General features: G+C 42.6%; 3 protein-coding genes across 7 annotated transcripts in view; all 3 read right to left on the reverse strand.

The window, feature by feature from the left end:
• The window catches only part of LOC308674356 (immunoglobulin lambda-1 light chain-like), a 99,288-nt gene that overhangs the window by 55,293 nt on the left and 23,836 nt on the right, over positions 1-20,159 (reverse strand). The window lies entirely within an intron of this gene.
• Positions 1-20,159, reverse strand: part of LOC308674355 (immunoglobulin lambda-1 light chain-like) — a 110,427-nt gene that overhangs the window by 49,947 nt on the left and 40,321 nt on the right. The window lies entirely within an intron of this gene.
• Positions 11,811-20,159, reverse strand: part of LOC308674379 (vacuolar protein sorting-associated protein 29-like) — a gene marked incomplete at both ends in the record, with an annotated part of 9,459 nt that continues 1,110 nt past the window's right edge. Inside the window, 3 exons of the mRNA XM_081338805.1 lie at positions 11,811-11,928; positions 13,125-13,360; positions 13,978-14,169. Of these exons, the coding sequence (XP_081194931.1) occupies positions 11,811-11,928; positions 13,125-13,360; positions 13,978-14,169 (546 nt within the window). The remainder of the gene's footprint in view (positions 11,929-13,124; positions 13,361-13,977; positions 14,170-20,159) is intronic.

Genomic DNA, 20,159 nt, shown 5'->3' on the forward strand with positions numbered 1-20,159 from the left:
CTCTGTTGAAACTGTCTTGCTGTAATTCTGTTTTGATTGTAAAAAGCATCCCTTGTCTTCCTATACTTACTCCCTCAGAATAATACCACAGATGTCTCAAGCTCTTCATGCCATCTAATTCACTTTCCTTTCGCAGCTGGTGAAATTGCTCAGTCGGTTGCACAGAGGAGAGTTTCAGGAGTGGGGGCACAAGGTTTCTAAGAAGGTGGCACCCCCTGCTGTCGTATCCTGTGACTGTATGTCCTGGTTCCGACAGATGAAACTCTTCAAAGGACTTTGAAGCATTGTTTACCTTAAAGAATCTTTATTTGAGTAGCACAGCATCGGCGCTAACACATTCAAAGCCAAAAACTGGATTCCCCTCCCCTGAGCACATAGTATCAAAGCACAATTCCCTCCTCCAGTTAACAGTCATAAATCACATTCCCCAATTAGTTTGAAATGCAAGCTTCCCCTCCAGTTCTCCAGCCGGCCAATTCTTATCATCTCTTATTTCAATAAGCTTGGTTCTCATGCTAGGTTCAGTACTGTTATGTCTAGCTAAACTCTCGTGCACATTCCTCCCCCCAGTATCATCTAACTCTAAGGGTAAAACAAAAGAAGAAAATGGTTGCATCTCCATCTGTTGTCAAAGCAAAAACATTTGATGTTAGTTGTGTTGACACCGTACCTAGGGGACACCTCCTCCCATTTCAAATATATTTCAGAGAAAGTTCTCCCCAGCCCCAAATTTGTTCAAAATTCCCTCTTTCCCTCTCAGAATAAATCAGGTTCTTTAATCTCCTTCACACTTGCTTGAATTGGGTCACCTGGGTCTCCAGAGAAGATCGTGCAACCAGGAGTGGTAGAAATATAGGGGAGGAAGCTAAGTAAGCTTTCTGTGGCTTTGGCGATGTTCCATGACTGGAACTCCCTTGCCTTTTTCCTGGAATTGGAATGTCAGACTTCTGAGTCATCCTGTGTGCTAAGGAGACTTCTTTAACACAGTAGTGTGTCGAAGTTTGGGTTGTGATGCATGAAGAACTTGTCCTCCAGGGAGGTTTACGTTCAGGCTCCTCTCTGAGGTTCTTCACTGTGTCTGTCATCACTGCAATAATATTCTCCTTCATCGTTTGCCTGCACGTTGTTGATGTTTAAGAAAGCAATGTTCTTGGGGGTGTTTGTAGAAGCAGAGAAATGACCTCTAGCATCTGGGCCAAATCTTGTCTCTCTGGAGGTTGCATTATAATGTAGGACAAATCTGGGTCTTTCTCCTCCCTTTTGCTGGTACCATGCGAAGAAAACAAAGTAGAAGCCGTTGGTAATATTGCAGGAGAGTTTTACTGGTTCTCCTGGAGATGCAGAGAGGGCAGGCTCCTGACGCAAACTGTACTTGTACATGATACCTAGAAGTAGAATATCAAGATTAAGACGCTTTCAAAGATGGGAAGCTGAAGCAAACAGGATGGCACAAAATCAGAAAACAGCCAAGGTGGGTGTTTGATTTCACCTGGAGAGTAAAAGAAGAATAGTAGCAGCAAAGTCCACACCATGGTGGAGAAAATGAAGGGGAGGAAGGTCCAACTTGGTTGTGATCCAAAGCTAGAGGACTTTGGTGCCCCACCCCCTTTCCTGATTCCTCCTTAAGCTCTGTCCCACAAGCTCATGCAAATATTCAGCTGCCTCATTGGCCAAAAGGGGTGAAGGAACCTCAAGAGATCCACTCTTGGATCAGCAAAAGCAACAATATCCAGGGATTCCCGTAGTTTTCCTTCCTCCTCCCTACTTTGTTGGGAAGCTGGGTGGAGTAGAATCCAGAACTATCCTTTTTTTTTCTCTCCTGGAGCTCATTACCCAACTGGAGAAGATTCTTTCCAAACTGTCTGGTTTGGGACAGCAGCTAAACAGGACCGGTGCAACGCGTAGTTAGAATTGCAGAAAAAACAATTGCAACCAGCCTGCCTTCCATAAAGGACCTGTCCATTGCACTGGTCAGAAAGAGGACTGAGAAAATCTCTGTAGACTCCTGACATCCTGGACATAAACGGTGTCAACTCCTCCCCTCGGGATGGCGCTATAGGGCATTGCATGATAAAACAACTAGACGCAAAGACAGTTTTTCCCCGTGTGCCGTCAGTCTGCTGAAACCCTCATCCCCACAGTATTGTCTTATGCCTGTAGTGCTTTAAGTGGCAGAAGAACAGCTTATTTATGGGAGGGAAAGGAAAGGAAAGGAAAGGAAAGGAAAGGAAAGGAAAGGAAAGGAAAGGAAAGGAAAGGAAAGGAAAGGAAAGGAAAGGAAAGGAAAGGAAAGGGAGAGGAGAGGAGGAGAGGAAAGGGAAGGGAAGGGAAGGGAAGGGAAGGGAAGGAAAGGAAAGGAAAGGAAAGGAAAGGAAAGGAAAGGAAAGGAAGAAAGGAAAGGAAGGAAAGGAAAGGAAAGGAAAGAAGAAAGGAAAGGAAAGGAAAGGAAAGGAAAGGAAAGGAAAGGAAAGGAAAGGAAAGGAGAGGAGAGGGAGAGGAGGAGAGGAAAGGGAAGGGAAGGGAAGGGAAGGGAAGGAAAGGAAAGGAAAGGAAAGGAAAGAAAGGAAAGGAAAGGAAAGGAAAGGAAAGGAAAAGATCGGAAAAGAAAGGGAAGGAAAGGGAAGGAAAGAAAGGAAGGAAAGAAAGGAAAGGAAAGGAAAGGAAAGAAAGGAAAGGAAAGGAAAGGAAAGGAAAGGAAAGGAAAGAGAGGAGGAGAGGAAAGGGAAGGGAAGGGAAGGGAAGGGAAGGGAAGGAAAGGAAGAAAGGAAAGGAAGAAGGAGAAAGGAAAGGAAAGGAAAGGAAAGGAAAGGAAAGGAAAGGAAAGGAAAGGAAAGGAAAGGAAAGGAAAGGAAAGGAAAGGAGAGGAGGAGAGGAAAGGGAAGGAAAGGAAAGGAAAGGAAAGGAAAGGAAAGGAAAGGAAAGGAAAGGAAAGGAAAGGAAAAGATCGGAAAAGAAAGGGAAGGAAAGGGAAGGAAAGAAAGGGAAGGAAAGGGAAGGAAAGGAAAGGAAAGGAAAGGAAAGGAAAGGAAAGGAAAGGAAAGGAAAGGAAAGGAAAGGAAAGCGAAGGAAAGAAAGGAAAGGAAAGGAAAGGAAAGGAAAGGAAAGGAAAGGAAAAGATCGGAAAAGAAAGGGAAGGAAAGGGAAGGAAAGGAAAGGAAAAGATCGGAAAAGAAAGGGAAGGAAAGGGAAGGAAAGAAAGGGAAGGAAAGGGAAGGAAAGGAAAGGAAAGGAGAGGAGGAGAGGAAAGGGAAGGGAAGGGAAGGGAAGGGAAGGAAGGAAAGGAAAGGAAAGGAAAGGAAAGGAAAGGAAAGGAAAGGAAAGGAGAGGAGAGGAGAGGAGAGGAGAGGAGAGGAGAGGAGAGGAGGAGAGGAAAGGGAAGGGAAGGAAAGGGAAGGAAAGGAAAGGAAAGGAAAGGAAAGGAAAGGAAAGGAAAGGAAAGGAAAGGAAAGGAAAGGAAAGGAAAAGATCGGAAAAGAAAGGGAAGGAAAGGGAAGGAAAAGAAAGGGAAGGAAAGGGAAGGAAAGGAAAGGAAAAGATCGGAAAAGAAAGGGAAGGAAAGGGAAGGAAAAGAAAGGGAAGGAAAGGGAAGGAAAGGAGAGGAGAGGAGAGGAGAGGAGAGGAGAGAGGAGAGGAAAAGGGAAGGAAAGAATCTGGAGGTCCTTCCTAAGACTTGAAATGATGAAAATTCATCCTGGAGCTTCTTGATTAAACAATTGACTTCTCCCAATTCTTTTTATATTGCTCACCGGCTAAGCATAATTGTTCAACTGAAAAATGCCAAGGTAGAGAATGACATCAATGGTTTACTGAAAAAAAAGTGAGAGGTATGAAGGAGGTAGGCCTATATCATGTTTACAGTTATTGTTTTAATGCTGAGACAAAAAAAAATGTGGGCTGTTTTGTCTTGTCTTCCTGTAGATCAAACTGATTATGGATTCTGCAAAATGGATCCTTGGCTCGATCTCTTCCTGAAAGAGATGGCCTGTGGTGCACTTTCAGTAGACCAGAGAAAGACCAACGCAACCTTTGAACAACTCCCTGCTCTGCGAAGGAAGGAGGTTTTTGTCGCAGTTCCCCATTAGATTGTCTCACTGTGGAACACACTACCACTGCTATACCACATGTAACAGTAATAATCGGCCTCGTCTTCAGGCTGAACGTTGGTGATGGTTAAGTAGCCGTTGTTGCCTGATCGGGTTCCCGTGAATCGGTCTGGGATCCCTGGTCCCCTGCTGCTGCAGCCATCACAGTGCACAAAGCGAGGAGCTTCTCCGGATCTTTGTTGAATCCACGCAATGGTGTTTGGATTGCTGCTGATGCCACAGGAGAGTTTCATTGTTCCTCCTAGAGACCCAGACTGGGACACGGGCTGAGTCAAGGTGGGCTGCGAAGTGACGCCTTTACAAAGTGGGGGAAACAACAGCAAATAATGAAGACTTGTTAGATTATCTGGGCTTCCATAAAAATCCCAGAACCATCATTTGGATGGACGTTATTAGATTTTATATTATGTTTTTATTGGACAATTTAAGAAGAGGTCCTCCACATACTTACAGGAGACATAAGTCAGAAATGAAAGGAAAAGCATTGCCCAGGCCATGTTGCTTTCCTTCAAAAAGTCCCCTTTTCCTAAAACCAAAGAATATCTACTTGGGATCCTTCGACCTTCTTACTTAAATCCTCCTAGAATGGAAGAAAAGTCCATGCAAATATAGATTATCTGATTGGTTTTCCTTGAATTGATGAGCCACAGCCTTATTAGACTAACCAATCTTTTTTGACCAATGAGTGGAGAAGACATTTGCATAAAGGCAATGCTTAAGAGGATGCTTTTCTTGGAGTTTTCTGTCAGAATGTGGGGAAGTTAGGAGAAAGGCCTATAGAAGAATGAAGTTGGGTTGGGGAATTGAACAGGGCTGGTTCTTCCAGGAAATAAATTGACGAGACCTAAATTCTTCATTCGTCTCCTCATCTTCAATAGCTACGTGAACATCAAATGTGCAATAACCAGGGCTGTGTGAATAGACAGCCTCTGGTCTGTCTTCTTGGCTTTGATGATTAACCCCATAGCATAGTCACTATTTGAAGCTTCTGAGTTCATGTGCAATTATTTATTTTTATTTATTTTTATTACATTTATATACCGCCCTTTCCCGGAGGACTCAGGGCGGTTTACAGGGAATTAAAAACCAAAAATACAAAAGTTAAAAACCAGTTTAAAAAAGATTAAATTTATCCCTGTACAAATAAAACCCCAATTAAAATAAATTAATCCTCAGCCTGGGCCAGAGAGCTCGAAGAGCCAGGTCTTCAGGCCCCGGCGGAATGAACGGAGGTCGGGGGCAGTCCTCAGCTCCACTGGCAGCTGGTTCCAGAGGGCAGGCTGAGAAGGCCCTATCCCTGGGTGTTACCCGCCGGCAATCTCTTACCGGTGGGACCCTGAGAAGACCCTCCCTGTGGGAGCGCACTGGAAGAAGGGAACTTGATGCTGGCAGCAGGTGTTCCCTCAAATACCCCGGACCCAAGCCATGTAGGGCTTTATGACCAGCACTTTGAATTACTTGATTCAAATCCATTCAGATAACATTTGTCCATGCGCAGCTACCTTTTTAGTGGCCAAGGATTCATATAACTCACTCCATCGTAATGTCAGCAAAGTGATGATTTAAACCTGATCAAGGCTGTAAACAAGATCTTCCCTAGCTGGAAGTAAGAGGTACACAGATAAATTTGGCCAAGTGTAAAATGAAAAGGAAATTCATTTCCTGCATCCATGAAAAAGAAAGAACGGGAGTCTCAAATGCGCTTTTTCAAAAGGCAACTGCACTATGTTTTGTTTTTTCCTTGAGGAAGATGTTGATCTTCTCATCGAAGATGCTTCTTCGGTTGTGACCACCATGACCTGGATGACTGAGAAATTCCATAGAAAGAATGGGAGATACTTTAGAATCTGAATTTTTGGCCTACAGAACAGGAACGCAGGCGCTGGTGAGAATTGGTGAGAAGTTTTAGTCATTAGCCCATAAATCTTGACGATGTTGGTGATGAAGAAGATAGCAAAGGTAGTATCAATAGTGATAGGAGCCTTGGGTGCAATCCTGAAACATCTGGCGCTTGACCTGAACACCAGTGACATTGATAAAAATCCCCACCAGAGAAGGCAATGGCAAAAGCCCTTCTGAAATCTTGCAGAGAAAATTGCAGGGACCTGTCCAGGCCATTGCCAGGAGGCAACACTGACTTGAACACACACACACACACACACACACAGAGAGAGAGAGAGACACACACACAGAGAGACCATTCAGATACCTGGATGTCAAAGAAAGACAACCGCATTTCCATCTAGCAAGGTGTGCAAACCCAACGTGTGTGATCAATTTCTGGATGAGTGGGTCATCTGAGCCTAGAGAAATAGATGGAGAAGCAAGAGCAGGGCTTGGTGGAGCAGTGGGCTAATGCCTCTTTAAGTAACACCAGCTGCCTGCAATTAGTGCAGGTTCGCATCCCACCAGGCTCAAGGTTGACTCAGCCTTCCATCCTTCCGAGGTAGGTAAAATGAGGACCCAGATTGTTGGGGGCAATAAGCTGACTTTGTAATAATGCCGCTTGGGGTGTGTGTGAAAGCCCTAACAAGCAGGCATAGAATGAAGGCTACTGCTAAGCTTGTAAGCCGCCCTGAGTCTTTGGAGAAGGGCGGGATATAAATGTAATAATAATAATAATAAAAAAAACACAATTTAGGAGAGGGAAGACCATGCGCCGTTTTGGTTTACAAACTTAGTTTATTCTTTAAAAAATATCCAACATAGGCAATAAAGCAAAGTGCGATGCATGGACATGGTTGACCCACGTGAGAGTCATATGCATAATAGACTGGAGATTTTTTTAATTTAGTTCTAGCATCTAGAGAAGTTAAGCTATTAAATTTTTCCCAGTGTAGCAAACTGAACCAAGATCCCCCCCTTGTGTCTAAAGATCAAATAATCACAAAATGTTAGCATGATCTCTCTCTCTCCCTCTCTCCCTCTCTCTCTCTCTCTTTAAAAAAGAGGAATTCTTATTTTAAAATGTATTAAATAAATCAAATTTGTGTCATTCAAGGAGTCTTGGCCCTTTTATTCTGAATCATAGTAAGTCCCTCTCAGTTGAGCTGGAAGTCTATGAAATTCCAAAACTAACAATACACCACAAAACCTTTCACAGACGTAAATTGTTAGGTTTTATCATGATAGCAAAGCACAGATTTGCCTCAAAAAGATCTTCTCAGTGGCATTTCCACCGTGCCATTCTGTGTTTGCTTGAACTGCCGTCTGTCTCTGGTGAAAGAACTTTACTTCCAGGTAAATAACCATAGAGTTGCACCCTGGGCATTTTAGAAAATGTACTTTCCTCCCGTGAATTCCAAAGTTACAAATTGTTAATGGAGAATGAAGAGCATCTAATATTTTGCAAACATCTCTTTTCTTCTTCAAGTTGAGAACAGCTTCAACTTCAATTCCTCGCTTGACTGCATGGATGAATCTTATGCAAAACCGTAGCTTCCTCCACAATAATATGTTGCTTCATCTTCAGGCTGGACGTTGGTGATGATCAAATAATGTGTGTTGTCTGATTTGAAGCCAGAGAACCGATTTGGGATCCCGTGACCTCTGGAGTAATTGGGAGTCAACACAAGCCGTGGTGCCTGCCCTGCTCTCTGTTGATACCACGAGACGGCATATTCTTCATACCCAGTCATCACATCACAGGCAAGTTTTATTTTCTTCCCAAGAGCTGCAGATTGGAAAGGCAGTTGAATCAATCCAGCCTGAGAAACAACACCTGGAATATATGAATGTTAAGCTGTGATGTAAACAACAAGCAAGCAAACAGAGAATCCGACACACTCACAAGCTGACTCTTTTGAGAAACAACCGCAAAACTCCACCCTGATTCCTGAATAGGACCCACAAAAATCTAATCCAGGACCTACCGAAGAGAAAACCACTTCCGCCAACAGTGGCAGGACCAGTGCTGTATATAAACAAGGAGCAAACGCCACACTTACTAGCACTGAAGACGTTACTTAGTTGGGTAAGGAAATGTCAGCAGGCAAATAATGAAGCTCGGAGAGCACCAAGGATTCCATAATCTCATCTAAATAAATCCCAGAGGAGTCCCACAATGTATATTTATCTCTTACCTGTCCAGTAATTGAGAAATAGAAGGCAAAGCAAAATCTGCTCCATGTTCAATTCTCAAAGAGGAAGGCACCTTTTTTTGTTTTGAAAAAGACACCAATATGGAAGCTTTCCTTCCTTAAATTAAATCCGGAGTTACAGAATAACACTTTTATGCAAATCTGTCCCGTGCTCATAAGGTCTCAGGGGGGTAAGTGACATCACTGCAGAAACAAAGACCAAACGTGTATGTGTGTGTGTGTGTGTGTGTGTGTGTGTGTGTGTGTGTCTTCAAGTCAGTCTCCAAGGTTGCCTGGACTAGTCCTTGCCCATTTCTGGACAACATTTTCGGAAATGATTTGTCCTTGCTTTCTTCTTCCTAGGCTGAGTAAAAAAAAGGTTTTCTTACTCAGGTTTTCAAGAAAAGATTGGACAAACAAGTCTCCTGCCTTGGGTAGGAGGGTTGGACTAGAAGACCTCCATGGTCCCTTCCAGCCCTATGTAATTTTACGCATCTTTCTCACTGCAACTACAGCTACGAGTGCAGTCTTCTCCACCTCGCCCTTTTAGAAAAGAGTAATGCAGTACCCATCCTTCACTAGGAACCCAGGAGGCAGCGAGTTCTAGTCCTTATCTCAGTCCTAAACCCAGATCTCGGGTCAGCCCTCCTTTCTCAACCCTAGGAAGAATGAGGCAAAGTACTTCTGAAGTACTTGGGCCATCGCTGAGGATTCTGGGGGCGTTTAGCAAAGGAGAAGGCTAGGTCTCAATAACTAGCGATTGTGGTTTGGTGTTGTGCATTCGGTTTGCCTTTTGGATCTTTTTTGGTGCCACTCACAAATCACCGACCTGAACATCCCTTGAAACCATGAGCTAACAAGTCATGAAGGAGTTTGGTCTTTCCCCTGAATGCTCCAGCCATTCCTCTCAAGAAAATAATCTATCGCGTTTGGCTGAAAATGGGAAGGCCATCTCCTGTGCTAACTTTATATTTACATTCCTTGCAAATCGTCTAGTTGTGAACAGGCAGACTCACGGAGGACGCGAAGGAGCAGATGACTGCAAGGAATATAAATCCTTCCATTCCCCACCATCCAATCAGAACGGAAGAAGCTTCCTGGATGAGAAGCGAAACATCTTCAAGGAACAAAAAACAAAAAACAAAGACAGTCCAGTCGCTTCTTGAAAAAGCATCCTTGGCTTTGTGTGCATGTGAAAAAAAGAGCAAATGTGTATTGTAACCAGCAAAACACTGCTGTTATGTCCAATTCACTGGGTCTCTATGTATTGCAAAGAACCAGTGTGCTTCATTGTTTGGTTGGAAATGATTTCAGGGTGGCTCTTGAGCTGGGCTATGAGCCACCATAAGCTGAACCTGGGAGCACATGAAAATCCACTGATTTCTGCCTTTGTTATAAAAAGTCTTGGTCAGGCCTCAAATGCAGCTTTCTAAGGACTCGTACATCTCTCTGAGGAGAGGAGGTATTTTTTCTCACTTCCTCATCAGGATGTGCCAATGTGCAACGAGCTGGCACTGCTGTGCCACATTGCGCAGTAATAATCAGCTTCATCTTTGGCCTGAATTCCAGTGATGGTTAAATAGCCAATGGATCCCGAGACAGAAGCCGTGAACCGATCCGGGATCCCGTCACCTCTGCTTCCACCAGAACGGTGCACATAGCGGGGAACCTGTCCAGATCTCTGTTGGTACCAAGCAATAGTATTCACGGTTCCACTCACAGTACAGGATATTTTGGCCGTTTGTCCCAGAGAGACGGACGTAGAGGTTGGCTGGATCCATGCTGGCTGTGAATTGACCCCTTGAAGAAGAGAATGCAACACACATATTTGACCCATTTTCGAGACTTGCAGAATATACCAAACCATCGGATATTTTGCAGTGCTGTCTTGGGTGCACTAGACCTTTGCTTTCGTGGAGAATGAAAAAGGATCACGGTGATATTTTCTGTTCTCCAAAGTAGTAGAGCTGCACCCCGTTTTTATAACCAATGCTCAATCTGTGTGCCTGCTTACCTGAGTAGTAATTTAGAAAGCCAATGAGAAAGATTAACCAGATCATGGTAGGTTATCTACAGCAGCAAATTTAGACAGCTGGGGGGGGAAAATAATGACGCTTATTGCTGTGGAATCTTTCTTTTCCTGCTCTCTTAAATCTTCTCAAAATGCATCAGTGACAGCCATGCAAATGTTTAGGGTTTTGTTGACTTTGTTTGCCAGGCGTGACACCTTCTTAGCACAAACAAATGACCAGAGGAGAAATTTGCATAAGCAAGATTTGTGTAAATATCGAAGAGAGGAAAACCTTGGTGCGTGGCAAAAAACAGAACCAGGATTGCAATTACCTCTCTAGCCAAAATCAGAAAGGTCCATGCAGTAGAATCACAAGTTCAATTGTGCTTCCCAAGAAGAGGTTCCAAGCATCCAAAAAAAAATATTCAAATTAGTAATTTTTTTTTACTGTCAGGTGTGATTTGATGAAGGTTTCTAGTCTCAAGAACTGGTCAGTTCTGAAATTATCCCTTTTTTTATGCACCAGGAGGATAAAAATACATGTGGATAATAATAATAATAATAATAATAATAATAATAATAATAATAATAATAATAATAATAATAATAATAATAATAATAATAATAATAATAATAATAATAATAATAAGAAGAAGAAGAAGAAGAAGAAGAAGAAGAAGAAGAAGAAGAAGAAGAAGAAGAAGAAGAAGAAGAAGAAGAAGAAGTAGTAGTTGTTGGAAGGGACCTTGGAGGCCATCTAGTCCAACCCCCTGCTCAGGCAGGAACCCCTATACCATTTCAGACAAATGGCTGTCCAGTCTCTTCTTAAAAACCTCCAGTGTTGGAGCATTCACCACTTCTGGAGGCAGGTTGTTCCACTGGTTAATTGTTCTCACTGTCAGGAAGTTTCTCCTTAGTTCTAGGTTGCTTCTCTCCTTGATCAGTTTCCATCCGTTGCTTCTTGTCCTGCCTTCGGGTCCTTTGGATTTGGTTAGCTTTATTTTTTAATTGGAAATGAAAGACTCTCACAGAGGAATTGGCAATTTAAATGGAAACTTGTTTTAGATGATCGATCCCAAGACTTTCCTTAGCTTTTTTCACAGATCCTGGTTGGTTTGGAAGTCCTACAACGCCATCAGCCTTTATTATCTCCTTGGTCATTTACTACCTGACTACCCTCTCCTCGTAACCCTTACATTAAGACATTCTGGTTTATTCACAAAGGCAAAGCATTCCTTTGTCTGTGAAAGTCCAGCCACTGTCCATTCCAATCCTTGGATTTCAGAAATGACACCTTCTCAAGCTATGCATGTAAGAAAGAACTTTATTCAAACACAGAAACTCGGACATTCGATGCACACAAACAAACTTTGCTGTCTTTTTCAGCCACTATAACAGACCTTTTTGACAATTTCAAATTTGCTGAGGTTAATATATTGAAAAAGGTTATTTTTTTTTTAACATTCGGATTGCTCTCTAAATTCACGGCAAATAACCTCAAGCAACTTGAAGAACCCAAGGTGTACAGGTGCAGCACTCCAGTAAATCACCACAATGGACTTAAAGATGTGCTAAACTTTCTAGCTGAAATAGACATCCAAGGAAAATCTCTTCGTTTCATGTTTTCTTGTATTCAATCCTTTCTACTTTCACCTCATCCCCAATGAGTTGATATACATAAGTAACCACCATGGAGGACTGAACATCCATCAGAACAAATGAAGGAATTATATCCCTGGAAAGAAGAAATATTTGTAGTTGAAATAGGAAGCAGTTTCTCCAAAATTTGCAGTATTCCTTCATTTAAAAGAAAGCAGTCTTAATAAAACAAGGTTTGAAGGTCTATCAAACACATTAGGCTAAATGGAATTAAAATAAAATAAATAAAATAAACTGTAACACACTCTATTGTTTCTGGATTAATAGCTAGCTAAAAAACAGTGCATTTGTTCAGGATTTATTTCTTTAGGTTGAGCATCTACATGGATGCACAAGTGTAGTTTAAATAAAGCATCAGCAAATATGTACATATAAGGTATGTGGACAAGACAATATAGGAGATAAAATAATTAAGATAAAACAACAATAAAATCACCATAATATGAAGCTATAGAATTTCAATGGGATGGATGTTATAATTTGAAATCTAAGGAAGCTAACCATCTAACTGCTTCTGATGTGGCAGAGATTAAATCTTGCTAGGATTTATTGAAATCTTCTATGATATATAATTATTAATTATATGCTCATTATATTGATCACTATAAATCATATTGTTTTCCAACTGCAATCGCCTAGAGAAAAAAGATGGGAGATATGTTGGCAGAAAAAAACCTAGTAGATTTACTGGAAGTGAACATGCTTCGTGTTTAACTCATAAAAACAATGACGGCAGAATTAAGTCATCCTATGGTCTAAAGGACAATTTCCCAATCTGATTGTTACAGGTTCCCACAGTATTTATTCAGAAGATGGACAATTTCCACGTTCTTCCTTTGTTCTATTTTAGGGGGGGGAAATGCACTTTTCACTGGAGGTTTTCAAGAAGAGATTGGACACCGATTTGTCCGGAATTGTATAGGGTCTCCTCAGTAGTGGGATTCAAATAGGTGAACAACCAGTTCTCTGTGTGGATGCCGCTTCCGAAAGTCCATTCTGGGCCTGGGCAACAAAAAAGTAGCTACCGGTTCTGCCGAAGTGGTGCGAACCGGCTGAATCCCACCACTGGGTCTCCTGCTTGAGTAAGCTGTTGGACTAGAAGTCTTCAAAGATCTCTTCCAACACTGTTATTCTAGGTTCTACTTCACCTTACTTGGGTCATCTCCAGTGTTTTCCACTTGATGGCCATGCCTGATCATCCACCCAACAACCAGGAATGAAAGAAAAAAAATGATCTCCAGAAATAAATCCCTTGAACTGTGTAGTTCTCACCTTTCCAGAGCATTGTAGGCCCCTGTGGCTGAACCAGGATTGATGTAGAACTTCTTCTCATGTTCTACTGCCTCAAACTTGTGAGTGTGTCCAGATATTAAGATGTCCACATCCAGCTGCCTCTGCAGGATCGCCAAGCTGGCCAGATCCCCCCAAGGTATAATTTGATGGCCATGGATCAGACCGATTCTGAACTGTCCAACGGTGACAATTTTCTGCTGGGGATAACTCATGCCCTGCAAAAACCCATGTCAGTCATTAGCCAATGCAGGGCTCAATAAAAGTAATCCCTGCTCTCTACGCTTGCTGGTTTTCTTGCAGATGTTTTATTACCCAAACTATGTGACATCATCAGGACTAGCCCTAGTTTGGGTCATGAAACATCTGCAAGAAAACCAACAAGCTCAGAGAGTACCAAGGACCCCTAGTGTCTGAGCTACAAATATTGTCCTTTATTAGATAATCCTTGATTTAACTACCATTCATTTAGAGACTGTTCGAAGCGGCAACTGGGCTGAAAAAAGTGAGCTACAACTGATTCCTCACGGTTACAATGTTCACATCATTCTCCCCCACAGTGACATGGATGAAGTGTCCACTTCCTCTTAGGAATGGCAGATTTTAGTTCAACACCCTCATGCTACAGTACGTTTAAGGCTGAGGAACATTATAGCATTGGAAACCACCACAATATCAGTAGAACGTCCAGAACATGGCAGGAAGACATGCTCCTTAGTCAACACAAGAACGTCCAGTAGAAGGAATGGATGGTCCTCAATTGCTAAACGAGAATCAGATTGGAGAATGTGTCTGATTCTGGTTTAGCAACTGAGGACCATCCATGAAGACCTACCTCATCAAAGTCTCCTCTAACAATGTGGATGTCTCCGGCCAGCGTCCTCAAATAATCATAGCTCTCCTTGGTGCAAAGATTCCCAGTGCAAAGGATATGCTGGATCTTTCCTGGAACTAGCAACTTTTTGAACTTGGCTGGAAGGCTGCTACATCGGTGTGGGATGTGAAAGTCTCCTATCACCAGCACCAGCTGAAGAAGAAAGCAGGTAAAGAAACATAGTGGAGAATACACTGCAACATTCAGCAGTCATTGTTCAGTTCATGCCAAACGTAATCCACTTCCCAATTCATTTTCTCTGACTGAGGAGGAGAAAAGAAACATGCTAAAGAAGTTGTATTATAACAACACTAAAACATACAAATGGTTGCGGGAATTGAGTATGCCCAGTTTAATGGAAAAGAGGACTAGGAGTGACATGATAGCAGGATTCCAATATTCGAGGGGCTGCCACAAAGAAAAAGGGATCAACTTTTTTTTTTCAGAGCACCTGAAGGAAGGACAAGAAGCAAAGGATGGAAACTCATCAAGGAGAGAAGCAATCCAGAAATAAGGAGACAGTGAGGACAATTAATCAGTGGAACAACTTGTCTCCAGAAGTTGTGGGTGCTCCAACATGGGAAGTTTTTAAGAAGAGATTGGACTGAAATGGTATACGCTGCTGGTGGCGAACCTATGACATGCGTGCCACAGATGGCACGCAGAGCCCTCTCTGTTGACAGGCGCGCCGTCGCCCCAGTTCTAGGTCTTCAGCTGCGTTTTACAAAACCTTTTCGTTTTAGGCCTCCACCACTGTGTGCCAATAAATAAATAAATAAATAATTGGCGATGTCCATTTTGCTCTCTGAGTTCCTGGTGACCTAACCCTAACCCTAACTGCAATTTTCCTCCAATGGGATTTTCCCATGTATTTTTACAAGGAAACATAGATAGGGCAGCCTAGAAAAGTAAGTGCCCTCCTAACCATACCCAAGCACTCCGAGTTTGTTGGCGATGTCCCTTTTGCTGTATGAGTTCATGGTGACCTAACCCTAACCCTAAGTGGAATTTTCCTCCAATGGGATTTTCCCACGTATTTTACCAGGAAACATAGATAGGGCAGGCTAGAAAGGTAAGTGCCCTCCTAACCATACCCAAGCACTCCCGAGTTTGTTGGCGATGTCCATTTTGCTCTATGAGTTCATGGTGATCTAACCCTAACCCTAAGTCCATGGTGGCTAACCTATAGGACGCGTGCCACAGGTGGCATGCAGAGCACTCTCTGTGGGCAGGCGCGCTGTTGCCCCAGTCCTACACCTTCAGCTGGCTTTTATAAAACCTTTTCACTTTAGGCCTCCGCTGCCATGTGCAAAAAACAAAATGTTCAATCAATCAATTTCAACTTCTCGCGGGGAAAAAAATGTGGGAATTAATTGATTGAACTTTTCAGTCCCACCCAGTCTGCTGTTACCACTGCAGCCACACCCACCCAATGGGCCACACCCACCCTATGGGACACGCCCACCTGGCACCCAATGATACATAGGTGGGTTTTGAGTCGCAGTTTCGGCACTCGGTCTCTAAAAGGTTCGCCATCATTGTTGTAGCGTTTTCTGCCTGAGCAGGGGGTTGGACTAGAAGACCTCCAAGGTCCCTTCCAACTCTGTTATTCTATTCTATTATTAGTTGCAGAAGAATAAAGGAGATTCAGCATTTGTTAAAAATAGATAATGGATCCTAGGAGATCATTCACAGCAATCCTCCTTCTAAGCTAGTACTAATCGCAAGCATTTTAAAAAAAAACAACTCCTCATTTCTAAACATTAACCAGACTGATTAATTTACCAGCTTCAGATATTTCCCAGTTTACAAGCTAAGTCTATTGTTAAAGATTGCTCACTTGTTTTGGACAATTAACCAACTGGAAGGTGGTGAAGATAAAGACAACTATCTAATTACTCATGCTAGTGAGTCACTGTCTTAAAGCTGCTGAAAAGCCGGAGATCTGGAAGCAAACTTGATTCCTTTACTTTGACTTGGAATAATGAACTGGCAAAGCTTTGAAGTTCAGAATTTTAAGAGGCTAGAATACTGGGACACACCCTGTCACTTTGTGTTACGTCTCAAAAGATGAACCTCCAGCATTATTCACCCATAAACATCATTTTTAATGAAAAGACTAAACTTTCAGCACCTGCCTTGAAATTACCTGGAATTCTTTTTTTCTGTTACAAACCCACATTTGATCTAATGCACAGCCCTAATGTGCAATCGCTCTGTCTTGTGTGCCACCCATTCTGAAACATATGACTTAAAAAGAAGGCAGGCCTCGGAAATCTTGACTGCCCAACAGAAGGCCAGAAAAGGAACAGACACAATCCAAATTCCATTTAGGAGGAGGAGCTACATTCTCAGCATCTACCAATGCAAGAAGATTCTACATGTTTCTGCCTTGGAAATCTTGCTGTATAATCTTCACAAATGTCTGTGGAGATTCTTAGTCATCCAGGTCATAGTTGTTCCAAAGATGCTTTTCCACGAGGCAAGTGGGACTTTCTTGTTTCTTCAAGAGTCCAGTTGCCTCGTGAGAAAGCACCTTTGGTATAATTTTCACAGTTGTGCGCTCCAGTTCAAAAAAAAACAAAAACAAAACACACACACAACACACAAACCATTGTAACTCAAGGGTATCTAAGCTTACCCAACACCAGTGGTGGGATTCAAATACCTGAACAACCGGTTCTCTGCGTGGATGGAGGCCTGGGCCTCTGAGGCCTAGAATGGACTTCCAGAAGCAGTGTGCATTTAGCAGGATCTCCGAACTCAACAAAATTTAGCTACCGGTTCTACCGAACCGGTGGGAAGCTGCTGAATCCAACCACTGCCCAACACATCACGTAGCTATGGGTGTAGCCCAGCAGACAGAGTTGGATACAAGATTTCAGGATTGTCCTAGCATTACCTTTTCAAATAAAGAAACACCATGTCTGAAGCACAATAGGTGAATCCTGCTGCTAGCTATCTACCTGTTGATATCTGCTCTACATTTCATTGCCTATGTTCAGAAACCCCTTTGAAGGGGGTCTCTAAATAGGATGTTTAAAAAGATGAACTCCCAGTGCAGGTAGATATGAAAGAAGCAACCTAGAACTCAGGAGAAATTTCCTGACGAAACAATTTCCTGACAGTGAGAACAATTGATCAGTGGAACGACTTGCCTTCAGACGTTGTTGTGGGTGCTCCAAAAACAGAGATGTTTAAGAAGAGACTGGAGGATTGTTTATCTGAAATGTTTATAGGGTTTCCTGCTTGAGTGGGGGTGCGGGAGGTGAGACACCAAGTTCCCTTCCAACTCTGTTATTCTGTTAATGGGGCACGCTCACCACCACTCCTTCAGCCTAAGCTAAGATTCAAAACTCTTTCTAGAGTCTCAACTCAACTTCCGGATGGAAAAGGGGTCACTCTAAATTAACCAGGATGCCAGAAAAAATACTTTAAATACCTTTCTCCTCTACTCACCATCCTGCTGAATCTCTGGCTCTGCTCTGGATTAGCAAATTGCAAAGCAAACTGACTTAAACAGGAATACAAGTTGCCAAAGGTCAACTGTCAGACGTTGATTGAGCTACGGTAGCAAGACAATGCAGGAACACAGACACTCCCCTTACAGGCTTCTTATATATGTTTTTAGTTGGGAGACCCCAATCCTGAAAACTCTCATTGCACAGACTTTCTTTTAAAGAAACAGCCTGGCTTGAATTCCAGAATCTGCTGTACTATCTATCTTGAGATGAGGGGACCTTCGGATCTCCAGGTATTCTTCAATTACATCTAATTTATTTATTAAGTTTATATCCCATCTTTCATTCAGGAGCCCAACGTGGTTTGCATGATGCTAAAGTATCACAAAGCATTAAAAAAATGATTAAGATTAAAGGTTGATCGTACAGTTCTGGCCACCATCTTGAATCGTTTTGACACACACACACACACACACACACACATACAAATAACACACATACATAGGGAGGGGCCCAGTGGGAAATGACCACATCACTTTGCTACCTTGTTGTTGCTTGTGCTACGGGTATTGCAGTTAAAAAAAGCTTCTTGAAAGCGTCAAATGTGCCATTGGCTGAAAAACATGGATTACTTCCAATGTAACTTGGAGCAATGAGTACTTCATCAGAAGGTGAATTTGTCATTATGCCTTTTAATAAAGTGTACGTTGGAAAAAGTTCCACCTCTGACTGTTGCCACCACAGAGTAACCCAGCTCTTCCGGTTTAATTTCTGTGAGTTTTTCTCAAATTCTGGCATACCAGGTTGTCCTTGACATGCAACCATTCATTCAATGGCCGTTCAAAGTCACAATGCACTAAAAAAAAGTTATTTATGACTGGTTTTTACACAACTGTTGCAGCATCCCCATAGGCACGTGATCAAAATTGAGGGTCGGTTGGCAACTGGCTTGTATTTATGATGGCTGCAATGTCCAGGGGTCATGTGATCCCCTTTGGCAACTTTCTGACTGGCCAAGATTCGCTTAACAATTGTGTTCCTAACTTAACAACCTCAGTGATTTTGCGCAACAACTGTGCCAAGAAAGGTTGGAAAATGGGGCCAAACTCACTTAACAGCCATCTTGCTTAGCAACAGGAATGTTGAGCTCAACATAGTACAGCAGATTCTGGAATTCAAGCCAGGCTGTTTCTTTAAAAGAAAGTCTGTGCAATGAGAGTTTTCAGGATTGGGGTCTCCGAACTATCTGTATGGAGGTTGACTTTTCTTTCTGCTCACTTGACACACACACACACACACCTTAAATCTCCACCACTCTGGAAAGCCCTCCACCACATGACAAAAATTGCTTTTAAGGAGGGGAAATTGACCTCTGATAAATCTTCCCCAGCCCCACCCCTCCCCAGTGTCTCAATGTTTGTCTCAAGATTGCACAGTTCCAAATATGTTGAATCAGCCAAAGGCCAGCAAGATAACATTAGTTCCTTCACCACTTCTGAGGCTGACTCAAGGACAAAAGAGAAGCGTGGCCTTCCTCTTGTGTCCAAGAATGAGGAAATCTTGCACATCAATGACTTCTTTTCTTGTGGGTCTCTTTAAGCTGCCAAGGAGACAGTTGTTTGTTTCACTTCCCCCTTGAGACGGCATCACTGTGGGCAGCCAATTGCTGTTGTAAGATGTAAGACGAGCAATAGTAATCAACCAGATCTTCTGCTTGGACATTGTTGATGGTTAAGGTGGCAGAAGAGCCACCTGTAAATCTGGAGAATCGCTCTGGAATTCCGGGGGTGTGTGTGTCTCTTGTTGTGCTGGTAGTTCAACAACCTGGACAAACTGTTGGGTTTCTGTTGGTACCAGGAGATGTGGTACTTGTTGATGCTTGCAGTGTTCCTCAGTGTGCATCAAGTCCTAACTGACACCTGGTGACCCCTTGGATAAAAATTTCTCTAAGATGTGTCCACCTTCTAGTGAACTACACAATTCTTACAGGTACATTCCTGCATCTTCCTGGACCAGTCTTGGTATACGATTAGCCTCTTGTTCTTATTCTGTTCTATTTTATCACAGTTTAAGAAAACAAAAGTCACAACCTGCTAATAACTAAGAGTGTTAGGATCGGGCAAAATCCAGCTGAAATTGCCAATGGAGCTCAGATTTGCAATCTGATTAGATCCAGACTTGCAATGAACAGCCTTTACATCATGCCTACCTCAACTTAGAGACATCTGCTTTGAAACAGCAATTAAAATTACATCCCATTATCTACTTCATGCTTTACATCCTCATTCTGTTATTTCCGAATGATGGAGGCTTTGGAATAATAGACAATCCATGTTTGATGCTTGTAACATAGATGTGTTCTGGGGGGGTTTTTTGCACCTAGGAGTAGATCATAGGGCCTGAAGGGACCTTGGAAGTCTTCTAGTCCAATGACCTACTCAAGGCAAGAGACTTTATTCCATCCTGGACAAATGGTTGTTCAATCTTTTCTTGAAGACCTCCAGCAATGGAGCACAACGACTCCAGGAGACAAGCTGTTCATGAAGCTACTTGATTTTAAATATATGGTTTGACACCCCCACCCCCCCTTAGTGGCATTCACTGATCTATTGCTCTCATTTTCTTATTAGGTTGCATGCCCATTTGGCTTTTCCTACGATAGACACCTGTGTAACAGACACA

Source organism: Vipera berus (assembly GCF_964194415.1).
Source record: "Vipera berus genome assembly, chromosome: 14".
NCBI classification, from domain to species: domain Eukaryota; kingdom Metazoa; phylum Chordata; class Lepidosauria; order Squamata; family Viperidae; genus Vipera; species Vipera berus.